General features: G+C 48.8%; 1 protein-coding gene across 3 annotated transcripts in view; it reads left to right on the forward strand.

The window, feature by feature from the left end:
* The window catches only part of CHST13 (carbohydrate sulfotransferase 13), a 50,613-nt gene that overhangs the window by 9,164 nt on the left and 16,259 nt on the right, over positions 1–25,190 (forward strand). The window contains exon 4 of one of the 3 annotated variants that reach the window (XM_040646706.2): positions 8,755–8,862. Coding sequence is in view for 2 of the 3 variants with exons in the window: in XM_004944602.5 (XP_004944659.1) it covers positions 18,570–18,663 (94 nt within the window). In the remaining variant the exon portion in view is untranslated. Of the gene's footprint in view, positions 1–8,754; positions 8,863–17,058; positions 17,392–18,527; positions 18,664–25,190 lie in introns of those variants that run through there. The other 2 variants (XM_046900035.1, XM_004944602.5) reach the window with 2 other exon arrangements.

The following is a 25,190-nucleotide window of genomic DNA, read 5'->3' on the forward strand; positions in this document are numbered from 1 at the left end:
GAGGAATTATCTCTTTGGGCCAAAGCAGAAGTGTTTAATTTTGACAAAAGGAGATAAGAATTCGTCTGCTCTTTCATAATGGAAACTGTCACAACCAGTCTCATTTCTATTATGCAAGTGTTGCTGTGAGAGACTTCAGATCTGCTGTGCAGTTCTGCAAACCAAAGGAAACCAAAGGAAACCAGAGGATCTCAGACCAAATGGCAGCAGCTGTTTCAGAAAGGCACAGCTCTGTACTGCAGGGAAAGGACAGTGGGCACATGGGTGCACCATCGGGGTGCTCTTGCTTTGCATGTTGGATGTGGGACAGCGCGGCAATGGGATAGAAGGCATCACTCCAAGCAGGAAGCATTAATCACAGACACTGACAGCGGCACACTGCATTAAGACAGAGTCAATTCAGACAACTGCTTTCATTTGCATTCATCTTGTAAAATGAATTTGCTGTTTTTTCTCTAAATATGGATTTTGTCAGTTGCCGAAGTTGAGAAAAAAATAAAACAACAAACAGCTTAGCAGCAGTGCAGGAAAAAACCCAGCATGCAGAAAGCAAAGAGCAATTTCTTCTCTCCATGTGAGCAAACTGGATGGTTATGCTGTTTGCCTTCAGCTTTAAAATGCTGCTGCAGAACACAGCTTGATGTTTGCTTTTGCTCTGCTCAGTGCAGCTCTTTGGGACAGGACACAGAATCATAGAACCATGAAGGCTGGAAAAGATCTCTACGATCATCAAGTCCATCCACCAACTCATCAATGCCATGTCCGCTACACCATCATCCTTTGGATGGAGCCCAGTCTGGAGATGCTCAGCCCCTTTAGGGTGGTACCAACGTTCCTCTATCCCAAGTTCATGCTGACATACCCTGACAGAAGATCTTGACAGCTCAGACCTCTCACGTTGTGTGCAAACTTTTCCCAGCTACCTTTAGCCTTGCAGCTCTGCCATGAAGCATGTAGAGACAGACACCTGTGATTCACTCCTTGCTTTGGTCCTGCACTTGGAGCTGCACACCGGGAGAAATGATCCTACAGTGGAGAGGAGGATTTCTCTCAGCCAGGCATCCACAAAGGCTCAGTTGGAAACATGTTCCCATGGATTTGTGACCTGACCCATCTGTTCTCTGTCCCATAGTGAGCTGCAAGAGAAGAACATTGGGAGATCTGAGCTCAGGATTTGCACCCCTTGATGAATGTGCAGCTATTATCAGCAGTGCCCACATGAGACCTCATCCTTGTAGAGATCCACCAAAATCCACCACATTCATTTGGCTGCTCTACCTCTTCTTTAGACCTAAAATTCCAACCATTAGCCAAGAGGGAGAGAAGAGCTGTGTGTGGTTTACTCTTAGTGCAACCTGTTTGAAAAATGGCTATTGATAAAAGGTGTAGAGCCTTTAGCAGTTGGGTGTAGAACGCCTCTGTGTAAATAACAAATTATACCAGTCCATATTGATTTTCTTTGAGCAATTCCTGGATCAAATGTGCTCCTTTTACAAGTCAGAAGGTGACTTTCTAACTGCAGCCTCTCCAAACTCTGAAGAGCTAAAACCCAGATTTTCTTCCTCTCCACTGCTGCAAATAAAAACCTTAGAGTGAAGACACACCTTACCATTTTGTTGCTGATCCATAAAGCTTACTTTCTAAATAAGAAAAAAGCTTCCCAGCTCCATAAACCAGGCATGACCATCAAGAATACACTTGCAGCCATAGTTGCATGCATCATTCATCCTTCCAGGCGTCCCATGTCTGATGTGCGGTGTTTCCGACCATTGAAGCAGGAGCATGTCCTGCATCTGCCAAGGGATGAGAACTGGCCTTGTTGGAGCCCTGCAGCCAATGGAGCAATGTTTTCAGGAGACAGGGAGCAACCAGGAGCACACTTGCAGGAGTATTGCCTCAAGTGCTTGTGCAGCCAAGATGAGGGATTTTTAGGAAATGAGTAAATTTAAATTTTATTCATGACGGCACTCAAAGAAGACTCGACATCTTTTTCACTGACAAGACTGACATTCCGAAATAGAGAAAAGATATCAAATACCAAAGGAAGATCCTATTGAGGGAGAGGAAATCAAATTGATTTGACTCCAGAAATCAAAATTGAATACTTAGAATATTTCATTCTGTACAACTGATTTATTTATTTTTTTCCAAGCAAAAATTAATCTTCAATTTTCTTTTAAGTAATAATTCAATGTCTTGGTCATGAAGGCTGAGAATGGCACTGATTTTCCTTCTAGGAGTTCTTTGAGGAAACAGAGGTGACCAGACATGGACTAATGAAGCTCTAATAAGGAACAGCACTTTACCTTAAGCTGTGTCAGAGCCCAGCTCACAGGGACAGACTACTTAGGGTTATGGATGAAATCACTGCATTTCTGGCTTTTATCTGGCTTTAGCACCTCTGTGGTTCTCAGGCTTCCGTCAGCAGCAGGGGCCCAGGTAGACTTACCCCAAAACCTCTCAGTGAGAAGGAAACTCACGTTGAGCAACTCCTCTGTAAGAATCACAGAATCATTAAGGTTGGAAAAGATCTCTAAGATCATCAAATCAAACTGATGGTTGCATCAACCCATCCTCACCATGCCCATTGACCACATCTCTCAGTGCCACATCTCCACAGCTCTTGAACACCTCCAGAGACAGTGATTCCACCACTCCTTGTGAAGCAGTGCCAGTGCATCACCACTCTTTCTGAGAAGAAACTTTTCCTAATATCCAACCTGAACCTCATCTGGCCATTAAGGCCATTACCTCATGTCCTAAAGTAGAGCTTCACAGCATGGCATGCCTCCCAAGGCTCCTTCAAGCCCTCTCCTGTTCTAAATCTCCCAGCCTCTCTTAGCTGATTCCTTTGCAGCAGGATCCAATGGGTTGCACCCAGTTTTCCCCAGTTTTCACCAGCATGTGAGCTGTCAGCTTAGACCTGAACCCGGGGCTTCTTACGCCTGCAGGAAAAGGTTGCAGCTTGATTCGTTTTGAGCACTGTGCCCTTCGTACACCAGCAGCACACCTGATCTCTCTCAGACAATTTCTCTCTCATTCTTTCTCCTTACGGTCTCCCACAGCGAGGTCCCCGAAGTTATCTAATGAACACGGATGTTATGACATCCTTACACAATAACTCTAACCACCATCCCAGGAAGCGTCGCCTAATAAACGATGCAATTACCGCGAAGATGAAAAGCAGCACTCCTGAACACACACACTGCGTTGTTCTTCGTCTTGTCAAACAAATTATTTCCGTTTTTCTCTCGAGTGCTTTGTTGTGCCTCGCTTTGTTTATCAAGCTGCCTCTTATTTTTCCTCCTCGCTTGTGACTGTGGGTAAGAAAAGTGTATCTGCAGGCATAGGAATATGGAGCAGCGGCATCCTGAGCTGCTGCTGGAATGTAGGCCCACCCAGTTGAGTTTTTCCCATCACACTGGGTGGAGTGGCTCCACAGCTACACTCCTGCACACACCCTTTCTGTTTTTAGTGCTGTTAATTATTTTAAGCTACTCTTTGGGTTGATGGTATAGCTATTAATGTGGAAAGCGGGCAGTGCCTCTTTCTGTGGCGGCAAGTTACAGAAAGCTTTTTAGCTCGATCTATTCTGACTTCTACCGCGTGTTGCTGATTGGTTATGCTCTAAAAAAAGACCAATTAAACCCGGCAGTTAAACCAGACAGACAGAGGGGCATGCATTTTCCTATCAAAAGGCATTTTTGAAACAACGAAAAAAAGACACGCTTCGAGCCAGCAAACGCTTATCTCCCCTTTGAAGTGTGGGCAGCACCATGCAATTATTGCTGAGTTGTCACTGGAGCATCACAGCTCTGTTCTTACCGCCTCCAGGCCGCGGTGCTCCGGGGTTGGGTCTGCAGAACGCCACATTTCAATCTGCCTTGTTTGCATGAGCAGAGCCAGCAGCAGACGAAGGGAGAACTGGCGTTGGCCAACCCAAACACAGCTGCTGTGGCTCATTTTGAAACCTACCAGCCTTTCTGCTGTCCCTTTTCAGAGATTAAGCTTAATCTGTTGTACGCGAGGCTTATGTCACCTTATTCGAGAGTGGTTTTGCTGACAGCTTTTGAGTTTTTTCCTCCTTACCTCATCCTTTGTGGTTCTGGCAGCAAAATGGCTTTAATAGAAACGTGGCCAGGCAGAAAACGGAGCCGTGTAACAGCTGTGTGGTTCTGCCACGTGGCCAGGACAGGGCATGAGGCACTGAGAGCCCACAGCTGAGATTTTAGTGTTCTATCAAGGCCAGGTAAAAGTGGCCACTCCATATCACCGGGAACAGTGAACAGAAGCTGTGTTTTAAATTGTGTTTATACGATAAGGGCAGTGAGGCACTGGCGCAGGTTGTTCAGAGAGGTGGTGGTGCCCCATCCTTGTAGACAGCCCAGGTCAGGCTGGACAGTCTCTGAGCACCTGATGGAGCTGTGGGTGTCCCTGTTCATTGCAGGGGGGTTGGACCAGATGGACTTCAAGGGTTCCTTCCAACTCAAAGGTTTCTATGACTCTGTGAATTTAACTCCAGGGTATTTTAGCTTTATCTGAAACCCAGATGTGAGCAAAGTGTGGGAGAGGAGGCTGACGTCTGGGCTACGTGGATCCAAAGTTTCTGCTGAGTTGCAGCACAATGCAGCAGCTGAGCTGGAGCAGCCTCCCAGCCTGCCTCTGTTTGTGGCTGTGCAGCAGCCAAAGCAGGGCTATGAGCAGCTCCTGTGCTGCCAAAAATCTCCTTGCATTGGTTTATCCAGAAGTGCTTCGGCACCAAAGATAGCCTCTGGTGTGTGGGCTATGTTTCAGGTCTGCTTTTAGAAGCGAGCTGTTCCAAAAGAAGCAGAAGGTCCATCTTTCAGGTCTGTGATTACAGTAAAAGCCCAGACCGGAGCTTTTTTACTGCTTGTGTGTCACTTTGCTAATGACCACTGGTTTCTGCCTCAGTTGAATAGGTTTCCTGGATTAACCAGCAGAAAGAAAAAAACCCTCCACCCTTGGTTCTTTCTCATTTTATAATTATCTGCTGTTTCTCTAGAGCTGCTCTTTTATCCTCATGTTTTGCTCTTGCCTGGATGTGCCCAGTGCCTTGCAATTAAAACAAAGCAGCTCCATACAGTTCACAATCTAAGATAACATCTTACAAACCCTCGCTCATTAGAGCAATCCCACTGGACTGAATGAGGCTGTTTCCCATCAGCTCTACTTGCTTGTGAAGTTTAGGAGGTTCTGACCTTAAGTTATGTGTTGTAAAATGTCAGCAAAATGTTCTCTGACTCACGGGTAATGGTATAATTGCTATTGTGGTGAATCTCCCAAAAAAATAGATCCAAATGTGTTTATGTAACAATCAGAAAGCTTGTGTGCCTGGAGGGAAGGAACAGTTGTTCTTTCGGCATCACTTGTGTTTTGGCCTGGAGGTGTCCTACATGTTGTGCCAAAAAGCAATAATGCAAGGGAGATGGTCAACACAAAACTGAGTTTATTGGAATTCTTTATCTGTGCTACTTGGCAGTGCAATGGGGTATTCAAAGAAGTGAAGGGTTTTTAAAATAAGGCCTTTTTTTTTCCACCACCACTCCTTGTATTTTTTTTTTTTTTCTGTGGCGTTCAGTTCTAAGTATAAGGATTCAGCTTTCCTGGTTTCGCTTCTGGTTTGTGTTCGATTACTCACTGCTTCTATGCTCTATGTGCTCGGAATTTAAAAGACATCTGCTTCACTTCAGCTGTATCCCCCATTGTCAGTCTCTGCTTCCTCCTGTTATGTGCTTGCTAAAATATTGCTGGCACGAATATGCAAGGAAAGTAAATGCAAAGCCAGCACTGCAGATAATTGCTGATCCTTTTAAAGTGTCCAAACCTCTCGTGAGATCCGTGATGCAGAGGCTGTTAAGTGAGACAGACCGAGATTTGACTTGCAAGCAACGAGAGCAAGCATCTGCAATTACTTTATGAAAACAACCTCTGGTGAGAGTTACAAATCAATACGTGTCATGTGTTTGGTGCATTTGATTGTAATTAAACCCCATCTCACGTAGCTCCTTGGTTGCCTTGTTAGATCCTTGGCATGGGGGCAACAGGGCAAAGGAGCAAGTCGTCTCCTCTGCAGTTGGCATCAGGCAGACAGATGCTCCAATGACCCCGCGGGTTTTTCTGATATATTTGTTGGTGTTTCCCCTGGATGGATGGTGCTGCATGTAACCCACTGGAATCACAAGTTGCTTGATAGCCAAAGAGGTATAAAAACACAATGCTGATGCTCTCTGAGCTCTCAGGCAGTCTGTACATGGTAGATCTGGGCACTCTTTCGCACTCGATGGGGAAGTCCAAGTAACATGTGTGCAGGGCTCTGACCCATCTGGCCAGCCAAAATCTCGGCCAGAGGAGCTGACATCCATCTGCACCCACAGACCGCCAACGCTCAGGGTGCAGCTGGAGGTTAAAGCTAAAACAGTCCTTCTTCTAGGAACACCGCCTTGGGCAAGGCCTGTCTGATCTGGAAGATTTCATGTTCTCAAGAGAAAAAAAAAAACCTTTTCTACTTCAAAGTCATGGCTTTTCCCTACTTATACGGGTTATAACAAAAATATCTTGTCAGTCGATACAGTCAGTCCCAACTCTAGGCTGTGCCATAGCCCATTGTTAGTGAACTCCTTGTCATGAGCCCAGAGAAGGGGGAAAACAGCCAAAAAAAACCAAAATATCCATGGAATGTGTAGGGTCAGCTTGAATAGCAGATACACTTGAGAAAGGCTGTGCAAACATCCAGCCAGGCCATAAGCCAACTGCAGGTGCCCTGCATGAGCAAAGCCCATTCATGCAACGTAGCCAGCCATCATCAGGGTTCTGATCAGCAGAAAAATGACCTCTGGGGGAATGTCCCCTGCTGCTGATCTACTGCAGCCAGGTATCTCCTGGTGGGCTGGGACTGGCTGGCTGGCATGGGGGCAGTGGGGTTTGGTACTGCCATGGTGCCCATGGGCAGGCAGCTGCATGGCTGGCCCACACCGCTGGGGTACCACTCCCCTCCTGAGAGCTGGGTGCTTTGCTGTAGCATTGCTATGTCTGTTTGGATGGGGTTTTTTAATCCCTTTCAGGTTTGGTTTGTCAGTCTTCTGGGTAACGGATTTGATGCTTTCTTTCTTCTTGGGCTTGGTAATTGCTTGGCTGCTTTCCAGTTGATGCTCCCTATGCACAAAGAGGGAAGTGTGCTCTTCTTTATTAAGGCTTTCAGATATGTGCCTTCTCTTAAACAGAATGAAGAGAGGGTTTGTCTGCAGTGCTTTCTGGGGAGGGGGGGTGGAATTAGGATGCCCACAGGGTCAAGGGTATGATTGGACAAACTTGCAGACATACACAGGGCTGCTTTGGGGTGTATGTGCTGCCTTCATGGCTCCGAGCATGCTTGGCAGCTCGGTGTGCTGCTGGGGAAGCTGCCAGGGCTCAGTCCCTGCAAAAAGAATCCCTCGGCAGGATGCAAGAGCATGCTCCACTCCTGGCTGCACTTTAAAGAGCGGCGCAACCTCTTTGCAAATAGAGGTTGTCTTTGTACTAGGAATGGCATTATTCCCTGTGTCAGTCAGCAGCACGCTGAACAGGTCTGGATATGAATACCCTGGTCAGGCTGGACGGGTTCTGAGCACCTGACGGAGCTGCAGGCGTCCCTGTTCACTGCAGGGGAGTTGGACCAGATGGCCTTCAAAGGTCCCTTCCAACTCAAACGACTCTGTGATTCTATGATTCTGTGACTTACAGCTTGAGATGGACCTGCACTGGCCTCCTGCTGCACTGGGCATCCTTGGGAAGGTGTGGATTGGAGGTCAGAGCATCCCCAGCATGGGGAGAAAGCTCAGTGCACGTCTGCAAAACCCTCCTGCTCTCAAGGAGAAGTGCTCCCCAGGAAGGATGCTATGATTTCTGGAAATTCTGCCATTCTGTCTGCAATGTTTTAACTTCTACTGCAGAACACCTGCGGGCTACCATGGAGAACAGAACCAGTGGGGGCTGTGGTTTGGTCCAAATGTTGGGCGCCAAAGCGAACCTGCTACAATGACAAAAACCCAAACTACGTTCATACACTCCTGCTTTGCTGCACTAACAGCTGAAGCAAAGTGACAGGTTTCCCCTTTACTCTGGAAGTGAACCTCAAGTGAACTTACACCGAGGTGTTCAAGTTCCTGTACTTAAACTGAACAGAAAGAAATGGATTAGTTGTCAAAGGTGTCTTAGAGGAGATAAGTCAGCAGGAGCCTGGCTGATTTAACATTAATGCCTAAGAGGCTGTAAGTTAATCACGAAAGATCATTAACTTCCATCTCCTTTCATCCCATGGAAAAAGATTTTCCTCCCATTCTTCTGTTTTCTGACCCTTCTGAATGCAGTTGAAAATAACTCGGCTTTTCAATTCAGGGAAGCCTTTTAATCCTGTCTGTGTATGAAACACTTCATACCACTGTGTGGCACTTCACAGTAAATTAAATTAACTCTTCTGTGTACTCCTGAACTGTGAGAGACCCTCAATAAATAAAATAAATCTGTATATAAAGAGAGTGTGGAAGCAGGCTGAATGTTTTCCATTGCCCTCAGAGACACGCAGATCAGCATTTCCATCACATGTCTGTGCCTGCACACGTTCAGCCAGTTGCCTGAGTCTGGACGTCACGGAATCCTACAGCCCTGGGAATGGTGGTGATGGTTGGACTGGATGATTTTGGTGGTCTTTGATGATTCTGCAGTTCTAACCTTTTTTTTTTCCTCCTTTTCTTTCAGATCAAAACCTGACAACCTGCTGGAGACCGTGACCACCGCCGGCCTGGCTGTTCCAGTTCACGCACTGTGCTGTGGGAGGACTGCTCACCCTCTGGGATTCTACAGCAGGTCAGTCTAACAGCCAGATGAACTCTCCAGGTCCATGGCACTCACATTAGATGGGTGTTCGGGACAAGCCAGGAGTAGGCTGTTTCCAATTCTGATGGCAGCTTGCAAGCATAAGGGTTTCCCCGTGGGTTTCCTTTTGGAGGGATCCTCTGTCACTGCACTGGGTGCTCTTTGGAGTGGGCTTCTAAAGCCATCTGTCTTCCTCCTGTTGTGGGGTCATGGCTTTTGCATTAGGAAGACGATAGTGTGGGTTAGAGGTCCATGTTACAGCAGCCAAATATGCAACAGAGCACTTAAATGGTAGCAAATGTGTAATTGATTAAAGAGTTAAGTGGAAAGGAACCTGCAGCTACTGGTAGGGCACAGAGCTCCATGTTCTCACCTCATCAGCACTTGCAAGTGTTTATGGAGCTTTTACAAAGCCTACAAGATTCATTGTGCACTTAACTGTGTCCTTTTTGCCATAAAGAGCCATGAAAGCATTGTGCTCCCCGTGGCATTAACTTGTCTGGCAACGTGGCCCTTCTGATCAAGCCTTTATAGTCCTATCACTAAAACTCTTTTGGAGCTTGCCAGGAAGCATGGAGCACCCCGTTTCCAAAGCAGGGGGGTGTGGGGAGCTGTTAACACCCCTGGGCCACTAAGCCTTCCTCTCTGACTTTGGGAAGCTCTGCTGAATGTGTGAGCAGAGCTCTGAGCTCATGGCTGCATCCCTTTGGATGCACATGCAATATTGTAAAGTGGGAACCACTGCTTTCCATCATCTCCTTCTCTCGTCTCAGTCCCCTACGCAGCTCTATCTAGATTTTAGATAGACTGTACCCACAGCTTCATCCTTAAGGTTTTAATGCAGGGACACCACAGCATCTGTCTACTGAATCAGTGGCGTCCCCCACTGTTTCCACTCCTGGCTTCTGTGTTAAAACGGGTAATAGAAATGCAGCTCATTTCATCTTTATTAGGCTTTTTGAAAAGTGTTAGAAAATGAGATGCTGTCTGTTTGAGAGAGTCTCAAAATTCACGGCCTCGGTTAATTCTGTGGATAAGAAACAACCTGGAGGGCATTTTGTCTCATTCTGTGAGAATTTAAATTCAGGAACCAGTGTTTTCACTGTGAGAGAGGATGAAATTACCACCTCGCGACTCCAAGGAAAAAGCTGCTTTCCATGGCTTCCTTACAGTGCTTGAGGTGACGGTGATTACCAGCCTTCACTTCTACATTTGCCATCTCAATACCAGATTTTGTGTGCACGTTTTTGTGGGGCAGGTACACCACCTATTGTTAAATTAGATCAGCATTTCCAGCAACAACAATGCATTTCAACTTGCTTACAGGTTTCCCAAATTGCAACCATCTTGGTCGCTCTAAGGATCAGTTTTGTGTAGGAGTTATCTTTCTGGCATTGCTCTACCCAGGTGAACGTAGAGCTCCTGGGGTAATGCAGATGCTGATTTGGTACCATATCCCATGCCATCAGAAATGGCCCCTGGAGAAGGTTTAGACCCAGGGAAATGCTTGTGCTAAATGGGGCTCTTAGGTAAAAGACTGCTGATTGATTTTGCAGCCAATACTCTTGAGGGTATGTGGTTGGAAGGGCTTTTCTGATAAGAAGAAAAACAGATTTCTGACTCTAGGTAAGGAAAGGTTTTCCCCCTTTATTTTGCACTTAATGTAATTTTAAATTGGAAAGAAAGGTGAGATACTGGAGAGTGTAAGTATTCACATCTGTCACTGAAGCTAATAGGAGCTTTCTCTGAGCGCAGCCCAGAAAGTCAGGTGCATTTGCTTTTGCTTTCACTGCCACTGGACCTTTCACCAAAGTACTGTTTTTAAAGCATTTGGTTCCACAGCAGGATTTCCCTCTCTGGTTTCCATGAGATTAATTGTTTCAAAAGCTGGAGTGGGCGGAAAGTCTTTTTGGCTGAGTCTGTATAGAAATATCACCACTTTTCTTTGTAGGAAAAACTGATGCTTTTAGCACTGTGTTTCTGTATGGTCTAATATTTCACTCGGCTATTACATATTCTTTCTTTATTCAGCCATTATTTAACACGTTAATGAGGCACATGAAGTGGTTTAATGCAGCTATTCATTGATTCCTGTTCCTTGATAATCTCAGATGTCAACATGCAGCCGCAGAATTGGCTTCTTTGAGCTCAGGACAGATACTGGGGACGCTGTAACCAAAACAAAGAGATTTTGCATTGTGTCATTCATTGTCAATTCCAGTCTTGGTCACAAAGAGTAGGATTTAGGATTAGGCTTCTCGCTAATGTGCACTTGTCCTGATGGATTGCAGAACACATTTGAGAGACCTCAGCTGAAAATGATTTTCTTTTCTTGGCTACTGCACGCTCCAATTAAGCTTTCATTGGAAAATATGGAACAGAAAAGTATCTCACTCCTTTAGCTATAGCTGTAGCAACCACACAGCTATGAATTTCTGGGTAGTCAGTCAGTGGCTCACGAGACCCATGGAGCCATGCCCACTATGTCAAGCTTTGGAAATCTTGAGAGGAGGTCCTGGAAAGTCAAGTCTTGCCTTGACTGCGTGGTTGGCTGGTTTAGCGCCATGAACCTCCCTTGGGCTCCACAGGAGTAGTTTGGCTGGCCACAGACCAACTATCAGGGGAAATAAAGCTGAAAGGGCAGTAAAACCGTATATACTGCACTGCAGTGTGGATAAGGATTAACTGGCAGAATAACTCCACTTTATTACATTTTTTCCCCCGTTCCTAATCTTTTCTTTGCATGGAGCAAGAGTTTATATTCTCAGCCAACCATACTTCTAGATAATATATAATCGTGGCTCCCTCTCAGTGATGATTTTACTGCTCAGTTACAGCTGCTTTGAAGGGCAGCAAGAAGCTTTTCCACATCAGCAGTGGGCATCTGTAGAAAGCAACATGAGGCTGCTGCTTCCAGCTCGGAGGCTGTGAGGATGGGGGTGGATTTACTCTCCTGTTTCATATGTGGGAAAAGCCTCTATGGGAGCAGAGGACTGCTGCTCTGAGCTGCTGGGGAGGGGCACAACTGAGAGGTTAAGTGAACCACTTTGTTTGAGTCCCTCCGCTCCATTAGCTCCAGGATGCTGCCTTGCACTGCATCCAGCTGGTGAGAAAAAAAAAAAAGCACATCTCCATTGAAAGGGATAATCTTGTTTTGTTTAAATCCATTTCTGAAGTTTGCAAGCCAACTTCTCTTTCAGACTGCCCAGTTCACTGAACCCAGCATCTTCACAGTAGCGTATTCAGTTTCTGCTGTAACCTGCTACTGCTGCTTTTAGCCGCAGCTTTAACCACAGAAATCACAGCAAAGAAAATAAATAAGTAAATAAAAATCCCCACTGTTTGCTTATTTTTTTTTTCTCCTCAGTGACACTGGTTGTGCTGTTAGCTGGGAGGAAGGTCTGGGGAAGGCATTTGACTGCGCTTGCTTCCTTAGCTAAGAGAGGCACTTGAATCTCTGTGGTTTCGCTGAAATCACAGCACTGCTGAGAACATCTGTAGGAAAGAATTAGCTTTTTCTCTCTCTCCCCCTCGGTGACAGCAAACCTCTGAGAAGGTCAGGCTTAGGGTTGCTTCTGTGGATTATTTTAGCTATACTGAAAAGCGTGGAGCCCATTGCAACCAGCTGGGAATGCAGCAGTATTTAACAAGCACAGCCATTCAGTGCTATAAGATGTAGGCTTGGTGGCAGTCAGAGCCTTCTTTGGCATTTTCAGCCATCCTTGGGCTGTTTCCTCTGGATTAATTGTGGTAGTAATAAGAGCTGTGGCTCAAAGCCAGTGCCCCATCCTCTCCTATCTGCAACAGACTGTGCAAACACTGGACCGAAATCCTTGTCAGAGAAATCTCTTTGTAAAAGAGAGGAACCGTGCGATGGCTCAGAGACATGGAATGTGCTTTCTCCCCTCCATAATTGCAACCAACCTCATTTGGTAACGCTCCAGGATTAAACTTCTTGCACAAGGCACCTCTGGATAGAGTTTCTGGAGGAGGCAGACGCCGTGCCCTCCTCGCTGTGCCTCCTGGACACTCTGGTAGCTGGCTGTCTGATTTTAGCAGTGCTGGGGTTTACTAATGCAGGCATAATTCAATTAGGGCACCCGGAGGATTGGAGAAAAGCCTTTATTATTTTTAGTCTCAATAAAAATAGTATCTCAGGCTTCTGAGAATAGTGAAAACACACGGAGCCATGGAAGATGGCTGGGCACAGAACATACATATGATTTTTCAACCAGGGTTTCCATCAAATTGAAGCTGTTTAATTGGGATTTGGCCAGCCCTGTCATGCCCAGGTGTGGGCAATTAGTCCTCTGTGCTTAAAAGCACAGGAACGGCTGTGAGTTTGACTTTGTGGCAGTACGTGTACTTAGATTATGATTATTTTAATCATACCCGCCTTGGTAAACAGGAAACTCCATTTTTAGTCATGAAGGGACATTTCAGTGGTACTCAGGGGATTTAAGGACCTGAAGACTCACCTAAGTATGTACCTAAATCACGCAGGCTTCACTGGAAGCACTGCTCCATTCTGTTCATTCTCCTTTTCTTCCAGGGCCATTATGCTGTGTTGTAGGGCAACGTCAGTGTTTCTGATGGTCTGATCATTATGTCAGGGCTATAAGTGGTGATAAGGGCTTCGAGAAGGCACAGGTTCAGCAGCCCCTGGAAGGAGGCAGGAAGCACACTATTGCACAGTACCACACACTAAAGCATGTAGCATTGTGTGACTGGGAGGATGGCTCAGTCTACAGTTCTCAGGCATAAAATAAGCCCCCCCCTGCCATCCCAGAGGGCAGCAAGTACTGTCTGTAGGTCAGTGAAAAGCCCTGCCCAAGCTTCCTCAGTATGAGAAGGACAAGGACATGTAGGACTTTCATCCCTGCCTATCACACGAGGTTTTAAGGAGCAAGATAACTCAGCATGCTCATTCTGTGACTGAGGAGGCTTTTACAGCACTGCTGTGACTGTGTGCTTTTATAGCATTGCACTGATGGCATTTTATGTCAGGGTCAGACTGTCTTTGGCCTGTATGTTGGTTTTCTTTTTTTAAATTCCCTTTGTATTTGGAGCCATTTCAATGGATGTGAGCACAACAGCAGCTGAAAAACAGGACTTTTCACAGCAATTCCTGAGCAGCCTTTGCTACCTACTCTCCTAAGGCACTGGGCTTGTCTAAGCTATTGAGTCACACGCTTCCAAGCAAACAAAGCTTAGCATAATCTGTTCTATACCTTTTGTGAACATGCTTAAAGAGCAGAGTGCCCGAGTCACCCTGAAATAAGGACAGACCTCCCAATGGTGTCCCCAGGCCCCAGCCATTTCCATGAGGGGAGGCAGCACACGGACAAAACTCATTTTCTGGCAGCTGATGAGATGCCACCTGATGATATTTGATGCTTTGCTCCTCCTCAGCTCTGTCAGGTGGTTTTCCACAGGGGCATGAACTGAATCTTTCAGCTTCCAAACATCAGAAGGACATGGGACACCTGGTACTGGGGGGCTGGGAGCAGAGTGCTCCCCTTGGTTATCCATTGCTTTGTGCACTGATATCTGCTGTCTTCTCTGGGATGTTATCTCTGTCTGCACTGGGATGTTTTGTTAGAAATGAGCACTTTCTCAGAAAAACCTGATCGAGCTGTAGGTGTCCCTGTTCCCTGCAGGGAAGTTGGACTATATGGCCCTTAAAGGTCCCTTCCAACTCAAACACTTCTATCATTCTATGGGTGTTCCAAATGGGAAAGGTGGACCAGCTGAGAGGACCACGACGTGAATGCCCTGCTGGGCAGGCTCAGAGCAGGACCAGCTGCTATGGCTGAACCCCCAGGTGCAGGAAAGCCACCAGCAGGCTCCCACCTCAGCCAGGAGCAAGGCATCAGCATCCCCTTCTCTTTGTGTGACCCCACGTAGCCTCTCTGGGGATGGCAGATGGAGCTGACCGGCAGCAGCTGCTGCTTTGGGCAGCAGCAAGAGAGGCTGAGGCTTTCTGCTGGAAATGTGCAGGCAGCAGCAGTGCACGGAGTAGAAGCTGACTGCAGGAGTCTTGTGCTGCTGGTGGGAGGCTTGACAGATTTGTTGCTCTTGCTGTCGGAAGTAGCTGCAGTTCCCAGTGTGCTAAGATCAAGGGCAATTGGTTTTCTACCATGTACCTGTAAATCCCATCCCTTCTGCCTGTGAGCCTCTAAATCAGACAGCAGAGAACAAGCTCCCAGCTGGTTACGGCGTATAAACTAATGAAATATAAATGTCTGGTACAAAAGGCAAGCAGGGCCCCTAGTTGCCACCGCTGAACAAAATGGTTGGTGGGAGTTTCCTTCATACCAGTGGTATTTCTAGCAGCAAGTGTTGCAGGCAGAGAGCAGTCCTCGGGGCCTGTAATTTGGTCTGCTCCCATCACCGCTGGTGCTTTTAAAAGGAAACAGCTGCTGCTTTTATCTATTTTTTATTTTTATTTTTGAATTGTGGCAGTAAGAAAGTGACACGAATGATTTCTGGACGTCTCCTTTGACAGAGGCCAGCATTGCTCAGGAACAGAAAGGTCAGCGAACCACAGAATTAGCAAGGTTACATATATTAACTACTCAGGCCCAGATGCTAATCCTTGCTATCCCTTCTTCTGACAAGGTGTACGGACCTGCTGAACCTTAGGCAGTGTGTGCTGTCATACCCACGAACTCAGCGGGGTTGCCCGGGCTGTGTAGTGTCTTTGGGATGAGTTGCACACCCCCTGCCACAGCCCCCGAACACCGAGGAGGTTTCTCAAGGCATCAGCGTTATGTGGTAAGAACAGGTGGCAAAACCTGCCCATAGATTTTAAAGGTTCACCAATCCCCTTATTTTATTATACGTACTTTTAACCTTTCCAGGGGTATTTAATGTAAATTCTACCTTTTATCCAAACTGTTTCTCCTGTATTCTATGGTTGCATATATTGAGCCTGCAAACAGTTACTACAGCTCTTAATGGTGAAAAGAAGTCCACCCAGCGATTCCCTGCTGCTCTGAACTACAGCTGTTGTAAATTGGTACCAGGTGGGCTTAAACACTCGTGTTTTTTCCCTATGAAAACCCTTTGACATTCTGCCAATGTCAAAGGCTACAGGAGATGGTGGAAAAATCAGTGCACTGCTTGAGAAAGCTACTATTTCAGCTGGCTGATATGAGCAGAACTGACCTTCCCTGGTTAACAAACGTAACAGAACTGAACTCCCTTGCTTGATCCAAGGCAGAATAGTAGAAGGTCCCCATTATGACAAGGATAGTTCAGATAAGGGGGTAGGAAGACCACCCCACTGCTGTGGGGGTCTGCAGAGCCAGAAGGGATGGGTGCCTATCTCTGGGAAACTTTCAGAACAGCCATATACACATCTGCTCAAGCAGAGGGTGAGCTGAGGCTCTGCAAGGTCCTCCTCAGCCGATATTGCACTGCTGCCATAAAATTGAAACCAAAGGGCTGAATAGCACATTAGTGCCCACAGGAGTCCTGGATGCAGCGTGATGATACAGCACTTAGAAAATGGAGAGGAAATGGCCTGTGGCCATCTCTGGGAGTACTCAGATGCTGGTCTCCGAAGAAAGCCTGTACTGCATCGGTGCAGATCCCTACAGACCTGCTCACGCCCTGGTTGGTGTAGTCAGATTTGGGGGCTCTGGCAATATGCACTGGAGCCTGGCCACCAGCAGATGGAGGTCTCACCAGCACGAGGCCAAGGCAAACTGTTTCCGTGGCGTTAAACAGCTGAGCACAAAAGCGAGGTATGCCCTAGAAGGGCTCCTTTTCCTGGTAGCCAAAAAACCAGGACGTGGAGAGGAATTCAGCAGATTCCTCAGTTTCCAGCTGAAGCTCATTGCTGTTAATTTTCTATTCGTTGTGGTCATCAGACCAAAGCTTGGGGTTAATCTCACGCAGTGGCACCAAGAGCCTGGGAAACAGCAATCACTGGGGAAAAACCTGCTGAGAAGACAGTAACGAGCACAGCTAATGAGCAGGGAGGGAATCGAGCGTGCACTGCACCAAAGGAACTGCATCCTTCTGCTGGCCAAAAGCAGTCCCTCTTCACCCACAGATCAAATGGACTTCCTCAGCATTAGCAAATCATTTTCCTCCACGTGGTGTGATTAGTAACCTTTGGCCATCGTTATTGGCCATCAGTGATGCCCTCACAGTGGTAAACAGTTCTAGCCATGCTCTGACCCCATGGTGAGAGGCCCCATGCAAACAGGGAGTGAGAAACCGTTGCCAGTCTCTAGCAAATATCTCTGTCTTGGTTCTTTCAAGCAAGGCCTTGTGTGCCATCGCCGTCAACTGCTTCCAACACGATGCAACCTCAAAATGTGTTTGTTCTTTTAATTATGGTAATTAGCATTAGTGCTGAACGGATCTGCAGCTGAGCCTGAGCAGGAACCCCACGCATCTAAAGGGTGTGCTTCCCTTCAGCTCACTGAGTCCTGTAGGTCTCACCTGGGATGGGAACATGGATGGGCCCAGACCCTGCAGCTGCAAAACACGGCCGTCTCTCAGCAGGTCAGTGCCTGGGTTACAAACTGGATGCTTTACTTTTTTTCTCTTGGAAAGGAATGAATAACTGGGGTGAAACGTGGCTGCTTTACATTGGTGTTGTTTTGGCTGCTGAGCCCAGGGAAGCCGAGCTGAGGGGATGGTTGTTCACTTTGGTTCTGAGGGAACTCTGAGCCAGGTTTTCCAGCGTTCAGTACCATGAGATGTGAATGTGGAAAACAGAGCGCACCTCCCAGCTCCTGAAAAGCAACGGGAAGGGGTTCCCACTGCACTGAGCTGTGCAGTCCCACGGGTACAGCCCACCCCGTGTCCCTTTGGGCTCCTCTCATTCCTGCATGCAATGAACTCCTCCTCCTGGCTTAGCCCTACACCAGGGCAGAACAAAGCCCGCCACGTGCGTTCTTTGTCATTCCCCGCAGCTCTTCTTTGAGCTGTTCTCCCTTTTACAGCCTTTAGGGGATGGAAGGAGCGATCAAGTGTTGGCAGTGGGAACCCCACTGTCAGCCTGGATTTCCAGACTGCCCTCTGTGCAGGTCCTGGGTGTTCTGCAGAGGGGGTTCAGCAGCACTGCTGCTGTTTCAGAAGCTCAGAGCTCGTTTTGCCGGCAGGTCCAGAGCCGGGAGGTCAGGGCATGCAGTGTGAGATTTGTACACTCTTGCCTTCCAAAAGCACGCAGAGATTAGGAGAAAATTAGGAGAAAATCCCTCTCCTACATAACTTTACTGCTTGTGTTAGCATTGCTCGGGAGCATTGCTGCTTTCAGTTGAAGCCTGCAGGATCCAAAGGGGAGGGAAAAAAAAAAAAAGTATGTTTTAAGGCCACGTAACTTTGCGATGCTTACGAAGCGCGGAACGTGCTGAGAAAAGCCATCAGCAAACTCCCGAGCCTCGCCAGCACATCAGTAACTCCTTCCTGCCCGGAGCGGAGCCACAGAGCCAGCGGGCAGCGCGTTCCCGAGCCCCGGCTCTCCGCTCTGCGGGGCCGCATGGGGCTGCCTGCGGGGCGCAGGGGGGCGACGTTCCCCTTCCCGCGGCGGGGCCGCTCGGCTGTCACTTCCTGCCGCCGGCGGCGGGGCGAGGCGGCCGCGGGCGCGGAGCGGGGCGGGGCGCGGGGCCGGCGGGGGCTCGGCGGGCCCGGGCCGCGGGGCGCTGGGCTGCGCGGCGCCGCCGAGCCGCGGCGGAGGGATGCGGAGGAGCCGGGCCCCGCGGCTGGCGCTGGCCGCCTGCTTCGGCTCGTTCCTGCTGGGCGTCTTCTACTTCCAGAGCAGCCTCGACCCAGGTGGGTCCGAAACTTGGACGTTGAGGGGAAGCGCGCGGTTCGTTTTAAAGCGCTCCGCTGTCCCGGAGTGGGAGCTGTGCCGGGGTTGGGGCAGAGCTGCTCTGCTGTGCGCCGCGAGTGCCCCTTTCACGGCCGCCAGCAGCGCTGGATCGCTCGAGCTCAACGCGTGCTCCTGGAGATATCTTGCAGGCTGGGAAGCGATTCAGTAATTCAGAGCTGAGATACGGCGTGCCTTGTGCTGGAAGGGCTGCGCGTTTCCCTGCCTGCTTTCTGCTCTTTTGGCAAATTGAGCTCCTCTGTTGGGTTTTCACAGTGCGCTCATGTTTTCTGATTACAGCAGCCATCCATCAGTGGGGCCTTTTAAAGTTACATCTGAAATGCAGGAGGGAGGTTTGACCGAGGTGTTGGTGGGATTGTATCAGTTTCATTAATCTCCCTTTTAAAGGGGCCGCTCCATCACTTTGATGCGTTTTTCCCCAAGAATGAGAAGTTGTTTGCTGGATAAGATTGAAGAGGAGTTGGGTTTCAGAGAGCGTTTGCTGTTTCTAGAATAGCTGATGAGATTTATCAAACGAACTCGGTGATCCCAGAGGACCACACTTAGCATTTCGTTCCTTGCTAACTTCTTACAAGGAAACAATCTGTGCTGTCTCACTTGAATATTGGGAGCGTTTGGTAAGGAAGTGCAGCGCTCCGTCAACTCTCATCCCCACGGCTCCCAACAGAGAGGGGACTGTGCTTTACGTTGGATTCGTTGCCCAGTATTTGGCTGGAAAATGTGGCTCTTTTGAGGATTCTGGTTTTTCAAAGGCTTCTCCATGTCTGCGTCAGCAGAACTTGTTGTGCTCACTCGACTCTCAGTGCTTTGCATGATCAGGTTGGAGCAAACCAGGTGGCAGAAGGGGCGATGGCAACTCTTGATGGGGTCGGGGTTCTTCTCTCTGCTGTGGGCCAAGCGTTGTGTTTGGGGGTGCTGTGGGTGGCCGTGGGACTGAGGGTCCCAAACTGGTGCACACCAGCAGTGTCTGACACTCCAGCAGTGCTGTTAGTGAGGGCGGTGAGCGCCGTCTGCAGACTTGGGAGCCCCTTGACTTTCCCAGAGAGCTGAATTTAAAGAGAGATTCGTGTTCTCTAAAATCTGCTTATTTTCTAACCTCACAGCTGCCTCCCACAGCCCGGCCTTCATTTCCATGCCACTTCTGTCCTTTGTTATTTTTCAGATTACGGCATTTTTCTCTCTTTAGTTCAGTGAGAAATTGGCACTAGCAGAGGAAGGGTCGTTTCCAAATGCTGAAAAGAAGCAAGCTGAAAATTGCTGCGTTTCCTTTTGGCTCAAGGGAGCCAACCCTAACTGAGGCAGTTCACCTGAACTTGAGGAGTTACTACTTACAGTAATAAGTAAACAGTTTGCAGGCAGAAACGTCATCTCTAAAGCAATGGTTGCCTTGAGGCTATTTGGAGCTCTTGTTGCCTGGTGTCGTTTGGTTTCTATATAATAATGAAGAAAAATGCTGGAAAATGCAGCAGTGCTCCGAGTTCTCCTCTGGAGCAATCAGTTTCTTTTCTCCATCCTTTGCAGAATTCAGCAGGTTGCCTTCCTACGTCCCCCACAGCCCATAACATTCAGCGCAGTGCATTAATCCTTGTTAACAGCGTATAGAGATTGACCCGTCCTGCGACCAGGGCAAGGTGTGCAGTGTGGGGGGCAAAGCTAACAGTAACCTTTAAGTCTGAGAAGCGCCGAGGGCTCGTTTCAGGGAGCAGGAATTCACTCCTCCGTTGGCACTTCTCATTCCATCTGCGCCGTTGTGTGCGTGGAGCGGTTTGCACTGAATCAGCTGCGCTGAAAGAAGGCTTTCTTGTTCTGCCCCAGGAGCACCCACCCATCAGTGTGTGCTGAAATCGCTTTGCTCCCAAACAGCCACAAAGCTTGTTCTTTTGGGGCAGGGAGGCATTTGTGCTGAAGGCAGTAGCAGAGTCCCTGCTGTTGCTGCTGGAGGCAGTACATGGTCTGTCGATGCTCCCTTTGCGTCGGTGATGGGCAGACTCAGATATGACCAAGGGCAGAATATCTGCACCGAAGGAAGGGATTAAACTGGTGCTGAGCACGGTTTCAGGTGGAGTTTGCAAACACAGCTGCAATGGGCAGCCATGGTGTTTGACCAGAGCATCACCAGGTGCTGCTGCACCTGGGCCTCGTGCAGTCCCAACATGGTTCTGGGAGCAGTGTAGTTCATTGGTGTGCTGGTGTCAGAGCATGGCCATGCAGGAGACCCCACCTGGCCTCAGCACCTTTGGAGGGTGCACACACACACCCTCTTTGGAGCTTTTGCTGTCTCCTTCAGGGACAACACAGCATGCTGCATTTTTTCTGCTTAGGGAAGGTGGTAGCGTGCCCTGGGGATGTCTGACCATTGTCTCTTCTAACCCTGGTTGCAGCATGTCTAGACTGACACAGTGGTAAATGCTGGAGGCTGCTGATCCTTGTCTGCATCAAAGGGTTGGCCATTGCTGCTCTCAGGAATTGTGCTGATTTTAGCAGCAGCGTAGCAAGTGGGAGATGACAGTGCTGGTATGGATGCTGGGTAGGGAAGTATAGGGGGGAAAAAAAGATACAGAGGGAGGTGAGTGGCATATGGAAAGGTCCTGCAGTCAGCTCTGCCCTCAGCTCCTGCAGGTCCCAGTTAATTGTGCAGTGCTGCCATACCAGGGGTAGATCTTCTGGGAGAAGTGTGAGTAGGCAAATTGTAGTGACATCCAAAGGCTGCCAGCGCGGGGCTGGAGGGATGTGTGCATGAACTTGCAGTCTCCTGAGCAGTTACTGAGCAGCTTCTCCATTCCAAAATAACATTTCCTGATGTGAGCTGATTGATGTGAAGCATTTTATACAACCTTCATCATCTCAAGGCTTCCATCTCCTCTAGCTGGCATTCCTTAAGTAAGTCCTCTTGCAGCTCAGGGAACAATCATAGGAGTGCTTGGAAGAAGGGGCACTTTTAAGTGCCTGAGACAAGGAAGGAAGGTGAGATTGATTGGTCTGAGCCCAGAAACCCTTCACAGAAGCAGCGGCCTTCCTGTTCTTACCCAGTCCTTGCTCTGCTGAGTCCATGCCTTGTGCATGTTGGAGGTGACGGGGAACATAGCAGACAGACCTTGCCCAGCAGCAGCCTGTGAGGGTGAGGAATGCTCCTCTTCTGCTGTTCTAGCTTCTTCCAGTGCTAAATCAGCACCTCCAGTAAGAAAGAAGGAAAAGCACTCCAGCTCAAAATGCTGCTTTCCCTTCTCTGGTTCTGTCCAGCTGCAGAATCCAGCTGTTATTCCTTCTGTCTTTTTAGCAGCACTTGCTTATTGCTGGCTGCTGTACTCGTTCTTTCATGTCCTGCCATCGCTGTGAGTTGTGGGGCTTCCGTGGGGCTTTGCAGGTCACAGTTAGTCTCTGAGCTGACTGTTTATGAGAGGTACCAGGACTGTAGTAGCACCAGGGCCATGACACCACCCCGACTGTTAGATGAGGAACTGGAAAGGTCTGGTAGCAGGGAAGCAGCAGGGCCCCTTCAGATCTGCTCATGCACCAACCCGTTGTGTCTTCTCTGGGCACAGACAGAGCAAAGCCCTCTCTCTGTTTCAAGCATGCAGATGCCACTCCACCAGTCCAAAGAAGGAGGACCGGGGCATTACAGGATGGGTGGCAGTGCCAGAAGCCACGCCAGCATCACACGGCACAAGTGATTCAGGCCTTGTGACCTCTGCCTTTCAAGTTCTCTGAGCTGCGCCTCCACGGTCAGCAGTTGCTCTTTTGAGCTGGCAGGGAGCACAGATTTGTTCCTCCAGGGCGCAGATTGCTGGTGCTTTGCAGAGGTCCTGCAGGGTGCTGGTCCCTGAGCCTGCAAAGGCACCTAGCCTGAACGGAGCCATGTAGATACGAGCAGATCTTTTCAGACTAGGGGTTTTACTATTTATTGATTGATTGATTAGAACAAGAAAGAGCCTGTTTTAGACCTCAGTTCCTCCCCCATTGTTTTAGAGAGATTTTCAAGCTGAAAGTCAGGCACTACCAAAGCTGAGGGCAGGTCCCCACTGACCCAGCAGGCGCGGAGCCCTTCAGATAAGCAGGGCTGTGAAACTGAAGAAGCCCCCTGAGATCGTGTTGCTTTTTCTGCTGTGTTTTGTTTTGTTTGCTTTTGTCCTGGGGCGCTTCTGCCGAGCTCGGGTTGCTGTTGAAGTCCAGGGGGCAGCTGCTGCCCTGGCAGCCGGCACAGACCCAGCGCTCAAAGTGCACCGTGCCTGACTGCGTTGGGCAACGTGGGCTGGAAGGTCCCCAGGGCTGCCATGCTGGGAGATGTGAAATGCCATCGCTGTGACCCCTCGTGGTGGAACAGTCAGCTCGGTCCAGTGCTGAAAGCAGAGCAGTAATGAAGCCCATCTGTTCCCGAGGGCCGGGGCCTTGAATGAGGAATGCTTTTTCTTGTCTTTTTTGGCTCTATACAGTTTCCTGAGAATCTCTGATATGTGTAAGAGGTTTGGGAGGGGGAGAAAGGGGGCTCGGTATGCTGGAAGTTAACTCTGTGCACGCAGGAGAGATTCGCATCTCGATGACTCTTTGCTGCCCCACATCCTACAATGTCCTGGCCCCACTGCTGCTCCCTGGGAGTGCTCTGCACCTGTGCTTTCCTCTTTGAACCCACTCCCGAGGAACCCAAAGCTCCAACTTATGCTGCAAAAAGGGCTCTGGGGTGCTGGGAAGTGTTAGATGCTGGATTTTTCATTCTTGGTGGCTGCTTCCCACTGGCATCTGAATGGAGAGCACGACAAGGCCTCCGTCTTAATCTCAGTGCAAACACAGCTGGCTTTCCTAGGACTTGCTAGAAGCCAGCAAACTACAAAGGCATTAGGTGCTTAGCTCCCATTACTCTCCCTCAGAACTGAGTACCTAAAGAAGAGTTGTACTCCCCAAATACCTCTGTGGGGCCAAGCCAGGGGTGTTTCACATCCAGGCTTTAAGGCATAGCTGGGCAAATACCCAAACCTTCCCTTGTTAAAAGGCAGTTAAAGGCTGTTAGAGGTCTGAAAGAGAGGGAATGTCTCATCTGCTCTACCTGGGAAGCCAGAATCGATGCCTGACATGGGTCATGGTGGGTATAAAGAGTGGCTCCGTATCCCTGGGAGTCACACTCCTCTTCATGCATGTTCTTTGTGGAGACCCCCGAATGTAGGAGGTAGCATGGCAGCACATGCTTTAGTTTTGTTCCTCTCAGTTTTAATGAGCCAGGGAGCAGAGCTAATGCTGTGTTCATTGTGTTGGAAGGAGAGCGTGATGCTCGGAGAGCACGCAGCCTGTGTTAGAACAGGGGAGGGAAGGGGAGCCAAAGGACACAGTGTGAGAATTGGCTTTGTGTGATTCAAGCCCTGTGCAGAAGCGATGCCCAACCTTCCCTGGTGCCAAACACTTTGCAGGAGGTGGCACAGTGGCTTTCAGCAGCCACCAAGCTGGTCCCCAAGCCAAGGAAGCCTTGTAGCCAGGTGAACCTGCTCCCATACCATCCAGCAGCCTCAGTAGTTCTGCTCCCCTTTGACTGGGCTGACCCTCCAGAGCCCTGCATTGCTCTGAAGAGTGCTTTCCAAAGTTGGTGCTGTTTGACCAACGGTCTGAACCCTGTAGACAGGACAGCAATTGCAAAAAGAACAAACACACCATGCTGCCTCATGCAGACACGCAGCAGATACCAGCATCTCTATGCTGGTTTGCTGGGGGACTGGTCAGTGCTGGGGAAACAGCTCTCCCACGTAGGTTTTATTTTTATCACACCTCTTGCAGCAGCCCTTTCTGGGGCAGCTTGCTGAAGATTCCTGCCTCAGAGCCTTCCCTGAGCTGTAAGGCGTGGAGGTGGGGAATAGCTGCAGCCAGGCAAGAGAACCAAGTAGGTTGTGGTGTCTTATCCTGCTTTCCTCATCAAGCCCCAGAGCTTTTCATGTTTAGCTAAGATAAAATGGTTGTAAATTTTTGGGCAGGGTCTGATGGGAATTTGGCTGGGAAGGGCCAGGAGTTGGCATATCCTGGGAATAGAAAGCAGTTTCTCACCCTGCAGAAAGTGGGAAGGTGTCTCACCCTGCACAGAGTTTGACACCCTGGGTTCAGCAGTTACATCCGCAGTGAAGGTGGCTTTTGTTACCTTTTCCCCATACAGGAAAGCATTGGCCACACAACCCACATCCTTCAACTGCTCTGTGCTGAGGTGGCAGTCACCGTTCAGTATCAGTGTTTAAGATGGCCCAGGGCCTGGTTTTGAGGGGGTGAATGCAAAGGGGCTCAGTGTCTGCAGTCCTTCCCCACACAGTGGAAAGAGCTTTCTACCCCTGCAGCTCTGCAGCCATTCCCACCAGCATGGAGAGCCCTGCCTGACTCCTCCAGACCCCATTTGCCTTCCTCTTCCCCTGCTTTCCCACCACTTTGTGAGTTACCATCCCCAATGCATTGAGGCCGTGGTGCAGAAATGTTCTCAGTGTTCCTGTGACACTGATGGCCATCA

The sequence above is a fragment of the Gallus gallus genome, chromosome 12, assembly GCF_016699485.2.
Source record: "Gallus gallus isolate bGalGal1 chromosome 12, bGalGal1.mat.broiler.GRCg7b, whole genome shotgun sequence".
Taxonomy (NCBI): Eukaryota; Metazoa; Chordata; class Aves; order Galliformes; family Phasianidae; genus Gallus; species Gallus gallus.